The sequence below is a fragment of the Simochromis diagramma genome, unplaced genomic scaffold (assembly GCF_900408965.1).
Source record: "Simochromis diagramma unplaced genomic scaffold, fSimDia1.1 OVJJ01000361.1, whole genome shotgun sequence".
In the NCBI taxonomy this organism is placed as follows: Eukaryota; Metazoa; Chordata; class Actinopteri; order Cichliformes; family Cichlidae; genus Simochromis; species Simochromis diagramma.
In genome coordinates, this window is record NW_024386860.1 from 16,045,243 (window position 1) to 16,059,421 (window position 14,179).

Genomic DNA, 14,179 nt, shown 5'->3' on the forward strand with positions numbered 1-14,179 from the left:
TGGCTCCCTGTGAAATTCCGGATAATTTTCAAACTTCTTCTGCTCACCTTCAAGGCCATTCATAACCTCGCTCCTTCTTACCTTTCTGACCTGTTAACCACCACTTGTTCTGCCCGTTCACTTCGTTCTTCTTCTTCTATCCAGCTTACTGTACCTTCCTTCCGCCTCACCACCATGGGAAGCAGAGCTTTCAGCTGCTCTGCTCCCAGGCTGTGGAACTCTCTGCCCCCTGAAATAAGAAATATTGGTTCTCTCCCCCAGTTTAAATCCCAACTCAAAACTCATCTGTTCAAATCTGCATATTCACTGTGAATCCACTGTTTGTTCATTTTATCTTGTGCTTTTATTTTATTGTTCTTATTCTGCCATTGTTTTACTAAGTGTTTTATCCTATTGTAAAGTGTCCTTGGGTGACTTGAAAGGAGCTCATAAATAAAATTTATTATTATTATTATTATTATTATTATTATACTTAAATAATACTTTGAATTATGAAGTCATAATCAATATTTTACACAGAATTGGTCATTTTGCTTGAAAAAAAAATGATTGCATTCCCTTTGCACTCCTTTTTAGTGCATAAATCTGATTTATATCTTTACAGTTTGAGTTAAAGATAGATGACTTAGCATGTGGTATGATATAGGCATAAATAGGTGATGTAAACAAAATTGTTTTTATTTTATTTTTATTGCTTTTTGATAGTGGACGTTTTCACAGCAAAGGAGCTGTCTGTGTATTTTTAAAATGTCAGTTGGTTTTAACCTCATGCCGCATAATTTGTAAAGGGTTGGCCTGTTCTGTAGTTCACATTTGGATCAAAGCATTTAACTAATACACCGATAAATATCACTTTACCCTGACGCTTTCACAACTGTAACTTTTTCCACAATAAAAAATGCATGAGTAAAGCACTGAGTAAGTCTTACTGAGTGTCTGCTGAAATCTCCAAACCTATTAGAAAGCGTATATTCATCATGAGTCAACAGGCAAAGGCAAAGGAAACACCTTGGAGACCCACTCTGCTAACAAAAACAGCAAAACACGCCGGCCTCGAAAGCTCCTGTTTGTTAACCACACAAACAGAAACCTGACTTACATTTTCATTCATTTTTGCATGTCATCTCTTTCATATGCAAACTTTCAAAGTCACAGTATAAGCCAAGAATCATTCCCAGGATGGTATAGATGGCTTGTATTCCCTTCATTAAACCAGCAGTGTAATTATTTGTAATAAACCAATGCTCGCCTCTGTTCGCTTTTATCAAATTACCTTGCTTTAAAGTGACCAAAGGTCAGTGTTTCAAACAGGTACTCCTTCAATTCAAAAATGATCCTATAGCACTTCATTATATAACGTGCACTCATCAAACCTGTTATTCTACCCATTCTAACTCCGCTTACTTCCATGCAAATCTGCCTGCGATAATGTCTTTTCCCATGAAGTCAGGCTAAACACACACACGCACACAGACTGAAAAAAGAGACAAAATGGTCCCACAACTTACCTTTCCGTGGGCAAGTTCAGACAGGTAGGAATCCCTAAGCTTCCTGGAAATCTTCAGGATAAACGCAGAAATAGTGTTCTTATTTTCTCCATTGCTTCTCATCTGTTATTCACTCGTTTCTGATCAACTCCCCTGTCACAGTTGACCCAGATCTGTATGTTTACCTCTTTACGTTTGCTTCTCAACCTTTTTTGCTCTCTATCACAAAGACACACCTGAAGCAGGACCTAAGCCCAACCCCCATCGGTCTACATCACCTAGACACACCCATTACACTTAAACACACACACACACTCCAAACACAGACAAGAATATGACGGTGTTCATAGGACGACACTCATTTACACTGGGTCACTTTCCACCCATTCACACACATATAGCAGGCTATGTGAAAAGCCCCAACACAGCCACACTGTTCACACAAATAAATGCCTCATCAGTGCACACACACACACACATACACACACACATTGACAAAGCCCTGAAGCCATTTCCAGAACAATGCCCCACTCTTTCAATCTCCTCTCCGTTCTCCTGCTCTCTTTCCCTTTGTAGATGACCTTCCTATGCAGATAAACCAGTCTGACTGCGTAGTCTGTTTAAAACAACACTGAGAAAAACAGAAATAACTGTGAAGGTTGCCATCTGTGGTAGGCAGCCTGCAGTTTGAGCAGCAAGAGGCCTGCAGTCCTGTAACAAGAGGTAATAAACGTTCAGACAGCGACTAAACCAGGAAGCAAGCTGTGTTTATTTAGGGGCTAATGGCATTGCAGAGTGAAGTCGTGCTACTGGAGACTTCAGCAGCGCTGTGTGTGTGAGATAGTTTGTTAGCATAGCAAACACCAATGATTGTATTATTTCTTGTGCACTTGCTGTCATAAAGACAGGCTGTAAACATTTAGCATTTCTCCTTATAAACTTCTTACGAGTAATATTACCAATAGCTGCTTTCTTATATATCCAGCAGACAGAGAGCAAAATAATCCTTAGAAATGATTTGGCATGACGTTTCTATTTGCGCCTCCACCTACTCCTGGAAAAAACGGCAGACAGACATATATATATATAGACATATACGTCCGTGTGAAGCACTTAGGGCAGTGACCTGCAAACTGCATTAGTGGCTCCCTTTATTTGTGGGTGGGGTCTTTCTGTGTGGCGCTTGCATGTTTTCCTGCCTTCGTGGGTTCTCTCTAGGTACTCTGGTTTCCTCCCAGAGTCCAAAGACATGTTGGGTTAATTAGAGCTACTTTAACTAGAGTAAATTAGAGGTCACCACAGCTGGTAACTCTGCATGTTTGATTTTGCAGCTTTTCATGCCAGATGCTCTTCCCAGTGCAACCCCAAAGGGATTTGTGTGTCACTTCCCAGAAACGACCCAAGGAGCTTTGTCTTGTTAACCGCATACACCACTACACTATGCACATTAGGTTAACTGGTGATTCTGGCCGTAGGTGTCAGTGTGTGAGCATGAAAGGTCATCAAGGGTTCACCTGGACACAGACTGCTGACCTGTCCAGGGTCTACAGTGCACTACCTCTCACCCCACGACAGCTGGGATAGGTGCCAGTCGGACCTCATTCCTCCCAACCAGCTACTGTCTTTACATCAACTCATAAAAAACTGCATGAAAATATTTTTCTCTGTATTTAATTCTGCTAACACTGATAATGAGACAGGGTGTGATAATGTGTGATTACATGAAAACTAGATATGTTACTGTATATCCACGTGCTGTATAACGAACAGCAGATCAGTGATAAGAAACCTCTTTGAGAAAAAACAGCAGTTAAAACTAGTTTAACTTGTTCATACACAAAGATAGTATAATTACCCCCCAAAGGCAGAGTTACAACTGACTTATAAAAGAGGGAATGTGGTTTAAAATTGTCACGGATCCCTTGTGAAGTATAGTGATATTGTGGACCTTTCTGATGCAAAGGAAACTAGCTTTTGCTCTGTTTCCTTGTTCCAGACATAGATGTTGTGTTGAGATTCTGCTAGGAGGTAAAAGTATATTCAGTGGAGCACCAGTCTTCTAAAACCACTCTGAATCTGGGTCAGATAAAATAGTCTTTTCTGTGGAGAAACCTCTCAGTAGATGTGTGTAATTTTGAGTTTAGCTGCCTCAAAGGCTGCTGTATAAGGATCATGATTATAGGCCACTGCGGTTGGGGGCATGTGTTGATTCCTAACATAAAAAGAGTACTGTGCAGCTGTTATCCATGGATCTCTAGTGATTTCATAAGCTTTAGAAACACACACAGGGTTGATTTTACCCATGTGATCCATTGTTGCTACCAAATGTCACCCTTTGTTTATGTTCTTTGTAAGATGGGATCTTCTCTTTGGGCACTGAGCTGTGCTTTTCTTAAAGTCCCTCCACCTCCTTGCCTACAGGAAGCACATAATAAGTGGAGACAAACACAGGAAGCAGGACGTGCTGCCGTGTTGTGAAGCTATTTTTCTTCCCTTCTCCATCAAAAGTTTAGGCTGCGTCAACCTCCACAAGCTGAACAACTATGTCAGCTATTGGACAGAACCAGAAAAGCAACAGGGAGGAAATCGTCTCTCATTTTAACCCTACCTCCTTCCTCAAAAAACAGCAGTTTCAACCATTTCCCTTACATATATCCAATTAGTTCTGCCGAATACCTTTGACGTTAAACAAATACACCGTTGACGCCCACCATTTTCAATCCACACAAGGCATTCCTGCAAACAGGGGGTCGTAAATATATCTTCTGAAGCTTTATTTAAAGATAACCATTGTTTTTTTCTGTGTAGTTCAAAACCCCTACCCCTTCCTTCCTATCTTTCTGTTTGTCCCTCTTCTCACGCTTTCATCTATCTATCCCCTGGTGCCCGTTATCTACTGTGTTTCAAGTAAAACTCTGTAGCTGAAATTCTATTCATCGTAAAGAGAAAAAAAAATTATTACATGATTATAACTTTGTGATTAGAAAATGCTCGTGCTCATGCTTATATGTGGTCATTATATGTGCTTGGGGCATGTCTCATCATTAAATAACGTGTTAAAGTGCAACCATAACAGCTTGTACTCTTCTGGGAAGGTTTTCCACCATATTTTGGAAGCCAGCTGCAGAGATGTGTTTTTATTTATTCACAAGAGCAAGAAAGATGTTGGCCTCTAATGTTGGTTGATAAGACCCAGCTCATGTTCATCAGCAGTCTAGTTCATCCAAAACGTGCTGGGTAAGGTAGAGGTCAGGTCTTGTGCTGGCCAATCAGGTTCTCTCACACCAAAATAGGAAAATTATTTATGTGCAAACTTGAGGTTATGTTAAAACAGGAAAGTGATTAAATAAAGTATTAAAGTCCAGACCAAACAGGCTCGTAACTTCACTGACAGGTTACCTGTTGTTGTTTGAAATGAATCTATGAGGTACAGTTTTGTTATGGGAAGTCATTCACACGAAAACAAAAATAGGGACAAATAAAGGGAGTTATTGCCTTGTTCCACTTCTTAAAGTAGTAAATAAGCTTGCGTCTCTTGTATTTCCACATCATGTTTTAAAATTACTCAACAGTACACTTGTAAACAAAATCTTGCAAATATCAGGTTGATGAAATGTTAAAAATGAAAGGCTACATTTGAAATATACAACTGTTTAACACCAATATCTTGAACTGATCTGCTTGAACAGTAAAAACCAAAAGGCTCAAGAATGCAAAGAGCATTATCAACACGTGTGATCTGTAACCTGATACAGATAACCTGATAACAGGACTACTAGAGTACAGATATATTAGACCAAAACAAAGGTGCCTCCCTCTCTTTATTTTGTTTTTCAGTAAAAAAAAGACTGTGCAAAACTAGTTTTAGCCAGTAATTATCATCTCTGTTCACTTGTGTTCACTTGACCACTCTGTGTGATTGCTTCACCGTCCCTCACACAGAGCAGAGCAGCGGAGAGAAGACGCAAAAATGTTGCATAACACCAATGCTGCACTTGATCATTCAGCAAATTCACAACCTGACCAACAGGTGGCGTTATGTTATCTTTGTTATCTATAAAATAATCAGAAAACACAAATGTTCTTTCTACTACATCTTGGTAATAATGTGGAAACAAATGTTAAATGGCGTGTTACTACCACTAAATTTTTGAGCAATCAAAGTGATTTTTACAACAAGTCCAATTCATCCATTCCCACACAAGTTCATACTTGTGTGGGAATGGATCATCTAACGTCTAACATTCATTGTGGGCAACTCAGGGTTCCGTATCTTAGCTGGACAGGAAGAGCTGGGGATCGATCTACTGACTTTCCAGTTGGTAGGTGACCTGCTCTACTATCAGAAATATCAAGTTATTACTGCTTAATTACCAAACTAATATGCAAGTAATTGTCTTGTGCTATATTAAAGATAAACCAATATTACTTAATTGTTATTTAGTTACTACCACAAGTCAGTATATCAAAATTCTAATGTGCATATATTACCATAGTACACTATTTATTACTAGCAGGTTCCTATTATTACCACTATATTACTGTACGGTTACTAATTATTTAAGTTACTGAAGTATTTCTCAGCTATAACCAATGATCATACAATATAATTACTTGGATATTACTTTTGTAACTAAGTAGTAATAATTTGTCATTTCTATATTATTACCTTCTTGTTCCTACCTTATTATTCCCACTGTTACCACATTATTACCCAGATTCTTTTCTGCAACACCAACATAACAATTATCTTGTATAAAGTAAATGTAACATTTTGAAATTGTAACAGTTGCACATCCACAAATTTGAGTTTTACAATTGCTGCATGTAATAAGAAACTTAGCGATTTGTAGGGCTACACGTTAAAACAGAGCAGAGGAGTAGCAACATAGCAGTAGGCTTTCGCTCAGTGGATAATATGCATGATAATATGTTATTTTGTGCTGTTTGTTTTTCAGATGTACAGACTGAATGCTCAGGATTGAGCAATCAGCTGTGCTGGAAAAGTTGTCAAAACATAAAACAAAGCACTCCTGTTACTCTTCTACATTTTTACATTGCAGATAGTTTGCTACAATATGTTTGCTCGAAATGCCACAGGTTACTTTATGCATCTTGAATCACACATCCAAGTTTCCCTCATTAAAGAATGAACAAGAGGTCGTATTGGATTCCACTTGACAGCCTGTCCTTGGAGACAGCCTGTGATACTAGATACTGTTTACGGGGAGAGCAGGTGTACACTGCATCCACTGATCAGGCCACAGCATGCATTATTTAATGCGAGCTTCAGCAGACAACATGTGACACGAACAGAGAGGAAGTCTGGTCATTTGGAAAGCAAGTCAGTGTAACTTCTTTTTTTAGCTGCAGCATTTCTTGAGACTTGGTGAGAAGTAAACCAAAGAGCCCTGTGAAGCTGGGGCATGAAGCTTGGTCAGTATATTATTAGGAACCAGTACAACCGTTTTGTTTCCAACGTTGGTCTTAAGAAAGGCTAAAGTTCTGTACGTGTAAGAAGAATTCAAACAGTAGTCTTGCCTTCAGCTTAAATTAGCATTTGACCGTGTGTGTGTGTAAGTCTGCTAATGCTCAGAAAACCTCACTATCAGATGATTAAACATTAACAAACGCAAAGATCGTGGGAAATTTACCTGTGCCCTGAACATTTAACTTCCTAACCTAAAGTCAGTTTTACTCCCTTTTACAAAGTCAAATTGAGGAGTTTATGTAGCAAAACAAAAAACTTCATATAAACAGTGCAGAAACAATGTTTTTAAGTGCTTCTTTAAATATACAAAGCTTTATGTTCCCTGCCTTACTAACATTGGGTAGTATGTTAGTAAGGCAGGGACACAAGTACAACTAAGGACCATCATTAGTTTTGCAGTAATTTGGTCATAAACCAAAGTGTTATTGACCTTTAAAACAACATTTTATTCTAATCGAGGCTACTTTTGGCCGCTCACTTGGGACAAGGGGTCACCACAGGAGATATCACCGCATGTTTGATTTGGCAGAGTTTTACACCACATGCCCTTCCTTCTTATAAGATGGCAGAAAAAGAAGCATCGGGGGATGAGCAATAGTATTACAGCACATCCTGTGCAGGATGTAAATACATATGCAGCATAGCATGGCTGTCATTAAAAAAAAATCACAACAAGGAGAAAGAAGAGTAAATTGTAACAGTTCAATTAGTACGATTAGTACGATTTATTCTTCCTCAGTCTGTTAGTATGTAAAATACATTTTAAGCATTTACTTCCTGCTGAGACATTGCAGTCAGGACAAAAGCATTGGACCGACATACAGATCATTACTAACACGTTGCTAGCAATTCCACTAATGCCATTAAGCTGTTTTTAAAAAAAACTAGATAAAGAGATCTGTTGTGATATTTTAATGTTATTGATTATTTTGCTCTATTCTACCTGTTGTAAATGTCTTACACATCTGTTGATACTGGCTTATTTTTATGCAGTTTTTATACATAAAACTTAGACGTGCCTATAGCTCCAATGAAGTGTTCAAGATTAAATTTCAATGCAAAATGAATTAAATGAGTTGTATAAGGGTTGCCACTACAAACACAATATTTTCTTAAATCCGTTTGCTAGCTGTTATCGTGATTAACCATTAGCTCTATAACAAAATTGTTTTCCTGTATTCTACTAGTTTGAATTTATTCACTTTATGGTAAATAGCAGTGTTTGTGTTGCCATGGTGCAATACACACGCGTTCATACATCTGTATCTCGGCTTTTCTGTCTGAGTCACAGTGGCTTTATTCCCTTAGGGCTGAAAAGCAGCCTACCGCATCTGCTGTTTATACAGTCCAAGGCAGCTCACGCGGTTTCTTGGGACAATGCTCTAAATGCTCCTAGCTGTGATGGCCAGTGAGGCCATGGCAAATGTTACGGTCTCCTAATCCCCTCTCAGCTCTGTGAGATCTATTTATTGTGTCAACATCAGAAAACCTACTAAAGCATATGACTGTCAATACTCAAATACCATCAACACAGTCCCACAGAACAAAGCTCTGGGATATGTCACAAGTTCATCTGACTCTTTTCCACAGCAAAGATGTACAATGTAATTGATGTTTTCCAATGCACACTATGCAGTTTTCCCACTTTGGACCAAACCAATCTGCTGAGAACAGTTCCACTGTGCCAACATTGGCTGCAGTTCACCCAGAGGGCAGGTGATGGTGTCAGGGAAAAAAGCCTCTTTCCACAAACACACAACAGTTTATATGCTAAACACTGCTACTTGTTTTCTTTGAAACCAAATTTTGCCAAAAAATACTAGTATTCTGGCAATACAAGATCATTTATCCATAAATGAGTTGCACTGTGTGTGAATGATTATCTGTCTCTATGTCCCCGTGGTAGACTGGTGGCCTGTCCAGCTGTACCACACCCCTCACCCCATGACAGCTGGGATATGCTCCAGAGCCCGTCTCCCTCAATGCTGACTTGGAAAAGGTTAAGAAAATGGATGGATGGAATTAAAGAATTCTCCTCTTTATGACAAATTTCTAAATAGTTAGTCCTGCAGATTACACAAGAATAATAACTTAAAAAAGAAACGTGCATATAAAAGAAGGACCTGGTTGTGGTTTGGAATCGATTTCCTTCTAGTGGTCAGCGAATGTTGTCAAGTGGCTTGTGGTTCTGTGGCAATACTAATACTTACAGAGAGGTAAATTAATACAGTAATAAACCTTTATAAAATCTAAGAATCAAACAACATCTGTTGTTTTGTTCATGCACTAATTGAAAACAGCTAAAAAAAAACCCAACATTTTAGCCCATAACTGTTACAATTATGGGCGAGAGCTAGAAAGGCCCACTTTATTCTGTACTATTTTGTGACTATCCTCTATTTAACCAAAAGTCCGAAAGTAGCAATTTTCTATGAAAAATCATGGGAGCTGTTGTCTTCACAGTCATTTCAGATCAGGGTTGGACTGGGACAAAAAACCCACACTGATCACTGTATCTATATATATGTATATAATGCATATACATGAAACAGCATTAGCTTGCCCGGCACTAAATGCTATATTATTATGAATCAGCTATCCATTTAGCGAGTTTATGATATTCAGTAAATGTAGTTGTAGCTAGCGCCTTTTTCAATGGTCAGAACACATTGTGAACTTGTTCAAAGTTGTTGAAACATTATAAGATTACAACATAAGAAGCCATAGTAAAGATATCAGGTCAATGGCGGTACAGACAGGTAGCCAAGAAAAGTAAGATTATGTTGAAAAAACATATTTTTCTGTGATTGTTGGAAACGCCAATGTACGTTTATATTTTATTTCATTTTGTTTGATTTTAGATATTGAAGCAGGTTTTAATCAGTTGTTTGTTGGGTTACAATATTAAAAGCCACACTTTTGCTATTAGCAGTGGCTCATGGTAAAAGCACCCATTCATTTTACCTGAATCCTTAAATCTCTCGCTTCAAATTACTGTCCTCCATCTAGTTTCTTACCACAATAATTGTATCTTCCTCGTCTCTTCCTCACTTCTCCACAGCTGGTGCTAGAAGTAGCAGCCTCCTGTGACTGTGAGGTGTGGTTACTAGCTGTTACTAGATGTTGCTGGTACTACTGTTCACGGTCCAACAGCAGCAACAGCTAACATGTTGGTTAATTTGACAGATTTTTTCTGCATTTATTATTAGTTTCTTTTTATTCTGTCAGCTTTTCAGTAGCACCTTCGACACTTCTTCCACACGAAATGTGAGTGCACAGCGAAGGTAGGGGAGGGGCCAGTCTTGTTAAGAGATTAGATTGGGCAATGCAGTGTCAGTAACACAAATGAAGGAATGGGCTGCTCCCATTGCTTGTGCTGCAATTGCGCAGTGGGCCTCATCTGACTTGACTTAATCTCACACATTTCTTAAAGCCACAAACATACAACGTCTTTCTAATAAAATAGCAGGAAATAGCATTAGCTTACAGCATTAACTGCTGTAATATCCATTAGATGAATAAGCTATTCATTTAGCCAGTTACTACTATTAGCTAAATTTAGTTGTAGCTAGCGCCTTTATCGATGGTCAGAACACATTGTGAACATGTTGAAAGTTGTTGTAACATTTTCAGATTACAATACAAATAAGCCATAGTAACAATATGAGGTCGTTGGCGGGAGAGGTAACATTACACTGAATAAAGTTACATATTTTTCTGTGATTGTTGGGAACACCAATATACAATTATAAAACACCCATCCATCCATTTTGAGGCAAAGTAAAAACCATTCACCTGCGAACTTTGCACTTCAGCGTCAGCGGCTCTCCTCCCTGAGTGGCCACTTATGGTTCCTCTGTCAGGTGATAAAGGTCGATAGCCAATGAGGGGCACATTGTCTGATTCCACCCCTGGCAGGTTATAACCACCTGTACGTATGTTACGGGGTAGCATGGTGCCAGCTGCTGCAGATAAGAGACACATAAGCAATGCTTTAGATATTTCTTAAGAAGCTGTTGAAATGAAATAAGTACTCACATGTTCATTTCCTTATAACATAAAAGTATAAAATTACATTAGTATCAGACAGTGGTGCTAAAGCTGTGGCTAAGGCAATAAAAGTGGATCACATCAGGCCAGCAGCCAGAAACTAACTTAAATTTCTACAACTGACTCATTTAACATGTCCAAACTCATTATAGAAAAGCAATGTTTTCCTTTTAAGCACTACAAATCTGAAACAAACTGTCAGAAACACAGACACTCACTCCAACTTTCTAGGTTTTAGATCAAAGCTTAAAACTTGACACTTTATTCCTGCACTGCACAGTACTTTTTTCTCAGAGCTTTTTATTTTTATCTTGAATTCGATTTTTCTTCTCAAAAACGAACTTGTATTTTCTTTATTTTGATGCTTTTTAATGTCTTATCTTAGACAGTTACATAACAAATGTGAGAAGTCTAAATGTTTCTATTTTCCAGTTAGATTCTTAATAATTAGTTTGTTTCATAAAATGAGGAAAGGCTGTAACAGCGTACAGAGTGATGTCCCTGAATGTGTGACCACTGGGCAGCTGGATTTTGTACTTAAGGTTTGAAGAAGTAATCATCAGTCATTTCCAGTAAATAAACTAACTGTAACTTTATGACGTATAGCCACGCTCGTGTGTGCCTCGTTTATGTGCCTTGTTCCATCACCTGTGAATACTTTCACATGTTCGAGCTCCACATTGGACAAACTATCAGTTATAGCTTTAAAAACTTTAAGACAACCTTTAAACTGCATTTTAAACAAAAGCAACACTCTAAATGGTATCCTGGAGTTGATTTGCTTAACACACTGACTGTGCCCTACAGCAGGTCTGGATTTGCATAGCAACCCCTCCTTCCATTTCCCTTTCCCCTCTTTGGTATTTAGATTGCCCTGAAGATAAACATCAAGTAAACACTGTAACAGGAAAAGAGGTGTGGAGCGAGACAGTTGGCGGGTATAGGAGTGATATGAGGGTGATGGAAATGTCAACCACAGACACATAAACAGTTATGTTAACCTGAAGAATTTTTATTAAAAAACATGCTAAGGTGCTCAGTTGTGCAGTTTGGCATATTAATAAATGTTGCGTGCCTCACAGTTTCTTCTTACTTTTACCTGGAGCAAATGATACAGAATGGTTGTGATGTGACCAGCAACAGAACAGCAGAGTCTGCCCTGCTAGCATGTTCAGATGACCTTTGAGCAAGGCACATGACCCATCTGATCAGAAAGAGCACGTAAAAAGTGTGTGGTCTAAAAATGCATTAATGGCACTCCCTTGTTTCCACTCATTTTGTATTGGTTCTTCACAATTTGTGTAACCCTAAACTTTCTCTTGCATAATGCTCTGTCTTTACTGCGGGTTTGTGATGGTTCATTATATTCTTGCTCAAGAAAGCAAGTTTGTACCAAGAGAGGAAAGGGGAGCAGGCCTGCAGGGGAAACAAAGCATTACCAGTGCAGCATATGATCTCGCTGACCAACGGTTATGCAGAAGTCTGAAAGGCTGCTATTCACTGGCCTGACCAAAGCAAACAGCCACATATGACTGAGGTGTACACACATATAACGCAGTAACTAGGCTACAGTAAGTCCCACCCCATAGTGCCTATTTTCTGTTTAATAAATGTAGCCGTGGGGTGGTGCTACAGCAATGTACAGTCCTAATGACAGCTTCAGTCTCGATGTGGGCTGGGAGACGAGAATGGAGCTTGAAACTGTGAGGGCTGTAAAAGTTTGACGCGTGTATTTAAACACAGCAGAGTGACAGATGATGACATTTGCTTCCTGCTGCGAATCACTCAGGGACACGAAGGCCGTAAAAATTAAGAGCTAGGCTATAAAAATTAAGCAAATAGAGGAAGATAAATGAAGGAAGCTACAATTCAACTTACTGATAGCGAAGTCTCATTCGCAGGATGTGCGCTATCCAACCGCGGTCAGCTCGATCCAGACTGCATTGGATGACCGCCGGGGCAACTGGATCGGTGGCCGGCTCAGCTGAGGAGAGTCGCACCCATCTGTACCACCGTCACCGCCGACAACGACGAGGGAGTCTCCATCCTCCGCCTCGCCCCCCCACCCTCTCTCGCCCCTCTATCGGTCTCTCCACACTGTTCGTCTGTCCAGCTTTCAGCAGCTGATAGCGCACTTTGGTCTGTCTGCAAACTCCCTCCCTCCCTCCCTACCTCCCCTCCCTCTCTCTCCGCCTCTCTCTTGCTCTAACGTCGCAGTTCCTGTACGTTGTGCATTCACTGCTTTGGCAACATACCCGTCTCTCCGGGCAGTTCCCACAGTGTGGATAGCGACACACCGCAACCCTCGTACGCGTCACCTCCGGGGAAATGTTACTTCAAGGACCAGCAGGCAGACAGCGTGACCGCGCACGAGCACGTGTACGCACAACCACACGCAAACACATTTTCCCTCATTTTTGAAAGTCTTTACATCCATAAAATCTTCACTTCATCTAAACGAACGCTGACTGCAGAAAAACAGGCCCCATTAATTTGGCTTTGATACTTTGATAAACCTATATATTACAATAACAATTATATAGCAGTCCCTATTAAACACATACACCTAAAAGTAAACCTGACCTCTGACCTATCTTCTGTATCACCAGACTTCATAAATCCACGCTAGGCTACTGAAGCAGCTTAAACTTGAACCCTCAGATTTTAATGCAGGTTCTCTCTGCAGTACGCAAGACTTTTCACAGGTTGACCCACATGATTGGTAGGTGTAGCTTAATGTGTAGAAAAATTCAGATGGCCCCTTTAAGACTAATATACCCTTAAGGATATTTGCACATCCATATTCACAATGCAAACCTAGACAGCAGACACTCTTGGGCATAATCTGGGCTACTTGTGGCACTTTTTCAACAATACATTCTTCATTTTTGAAAAGTCAACACACACACATGCATGAAACAGTCTTTACCTTACAAACCTGAGCTCAAAGAATGGGAGAGATATTGCTCTTTATTTTTACCACTGATAAGTAGAATAAATCACCCTTACAGTTGTACCCAGACTGTTGTTAGTGCCATCACCATGCATCTTGTGCTTATGTGTGCCACATTGTCACAGGACAGTCACATCTTGTAATGCATTCACAAGGACTGCAATTTAAGATCAATATAAGTCATTTAACTCATATAAC

The 14,179-nt window shown here is 39.5% G+C and overlaps 1 protein-coding gene across 3 annotated transcripts in view; it reads right to left on the reverse strand.

Annotated features, from left to right (window-relative positions):
- The window catches only part of rgl2 (ral guanine nucleotide dissociation stimulator-like 2), a 33,202-nt gene extending 20,078 nt beyond the window's left edge, over positions 1–13,124 (reverse strand). Inside the window, exons 1-2 of one of the 3 annotated variants that reach the window (XM_040030799.1) lie at positions 12,907–13,124; positions 10,774–10,940 (exon numbers count right to left, since the gene is read on the reverse strand). In XM_040030799.1, coding sequence (XP_039886733.1) covers positions 10,774–10,932 — 159 coding nt within the window. In that variant the 5' untranslated portion in view covers positions 10,933–10,940; positions 12,907–13,124. The other 2 variants (XM_040030797.1, XM_040030800.1) reach the window with 2 other exon arrangements.
- Between the last annotated feature and the right edge of the window lie 1,055 nt (positions 13,125–14,179).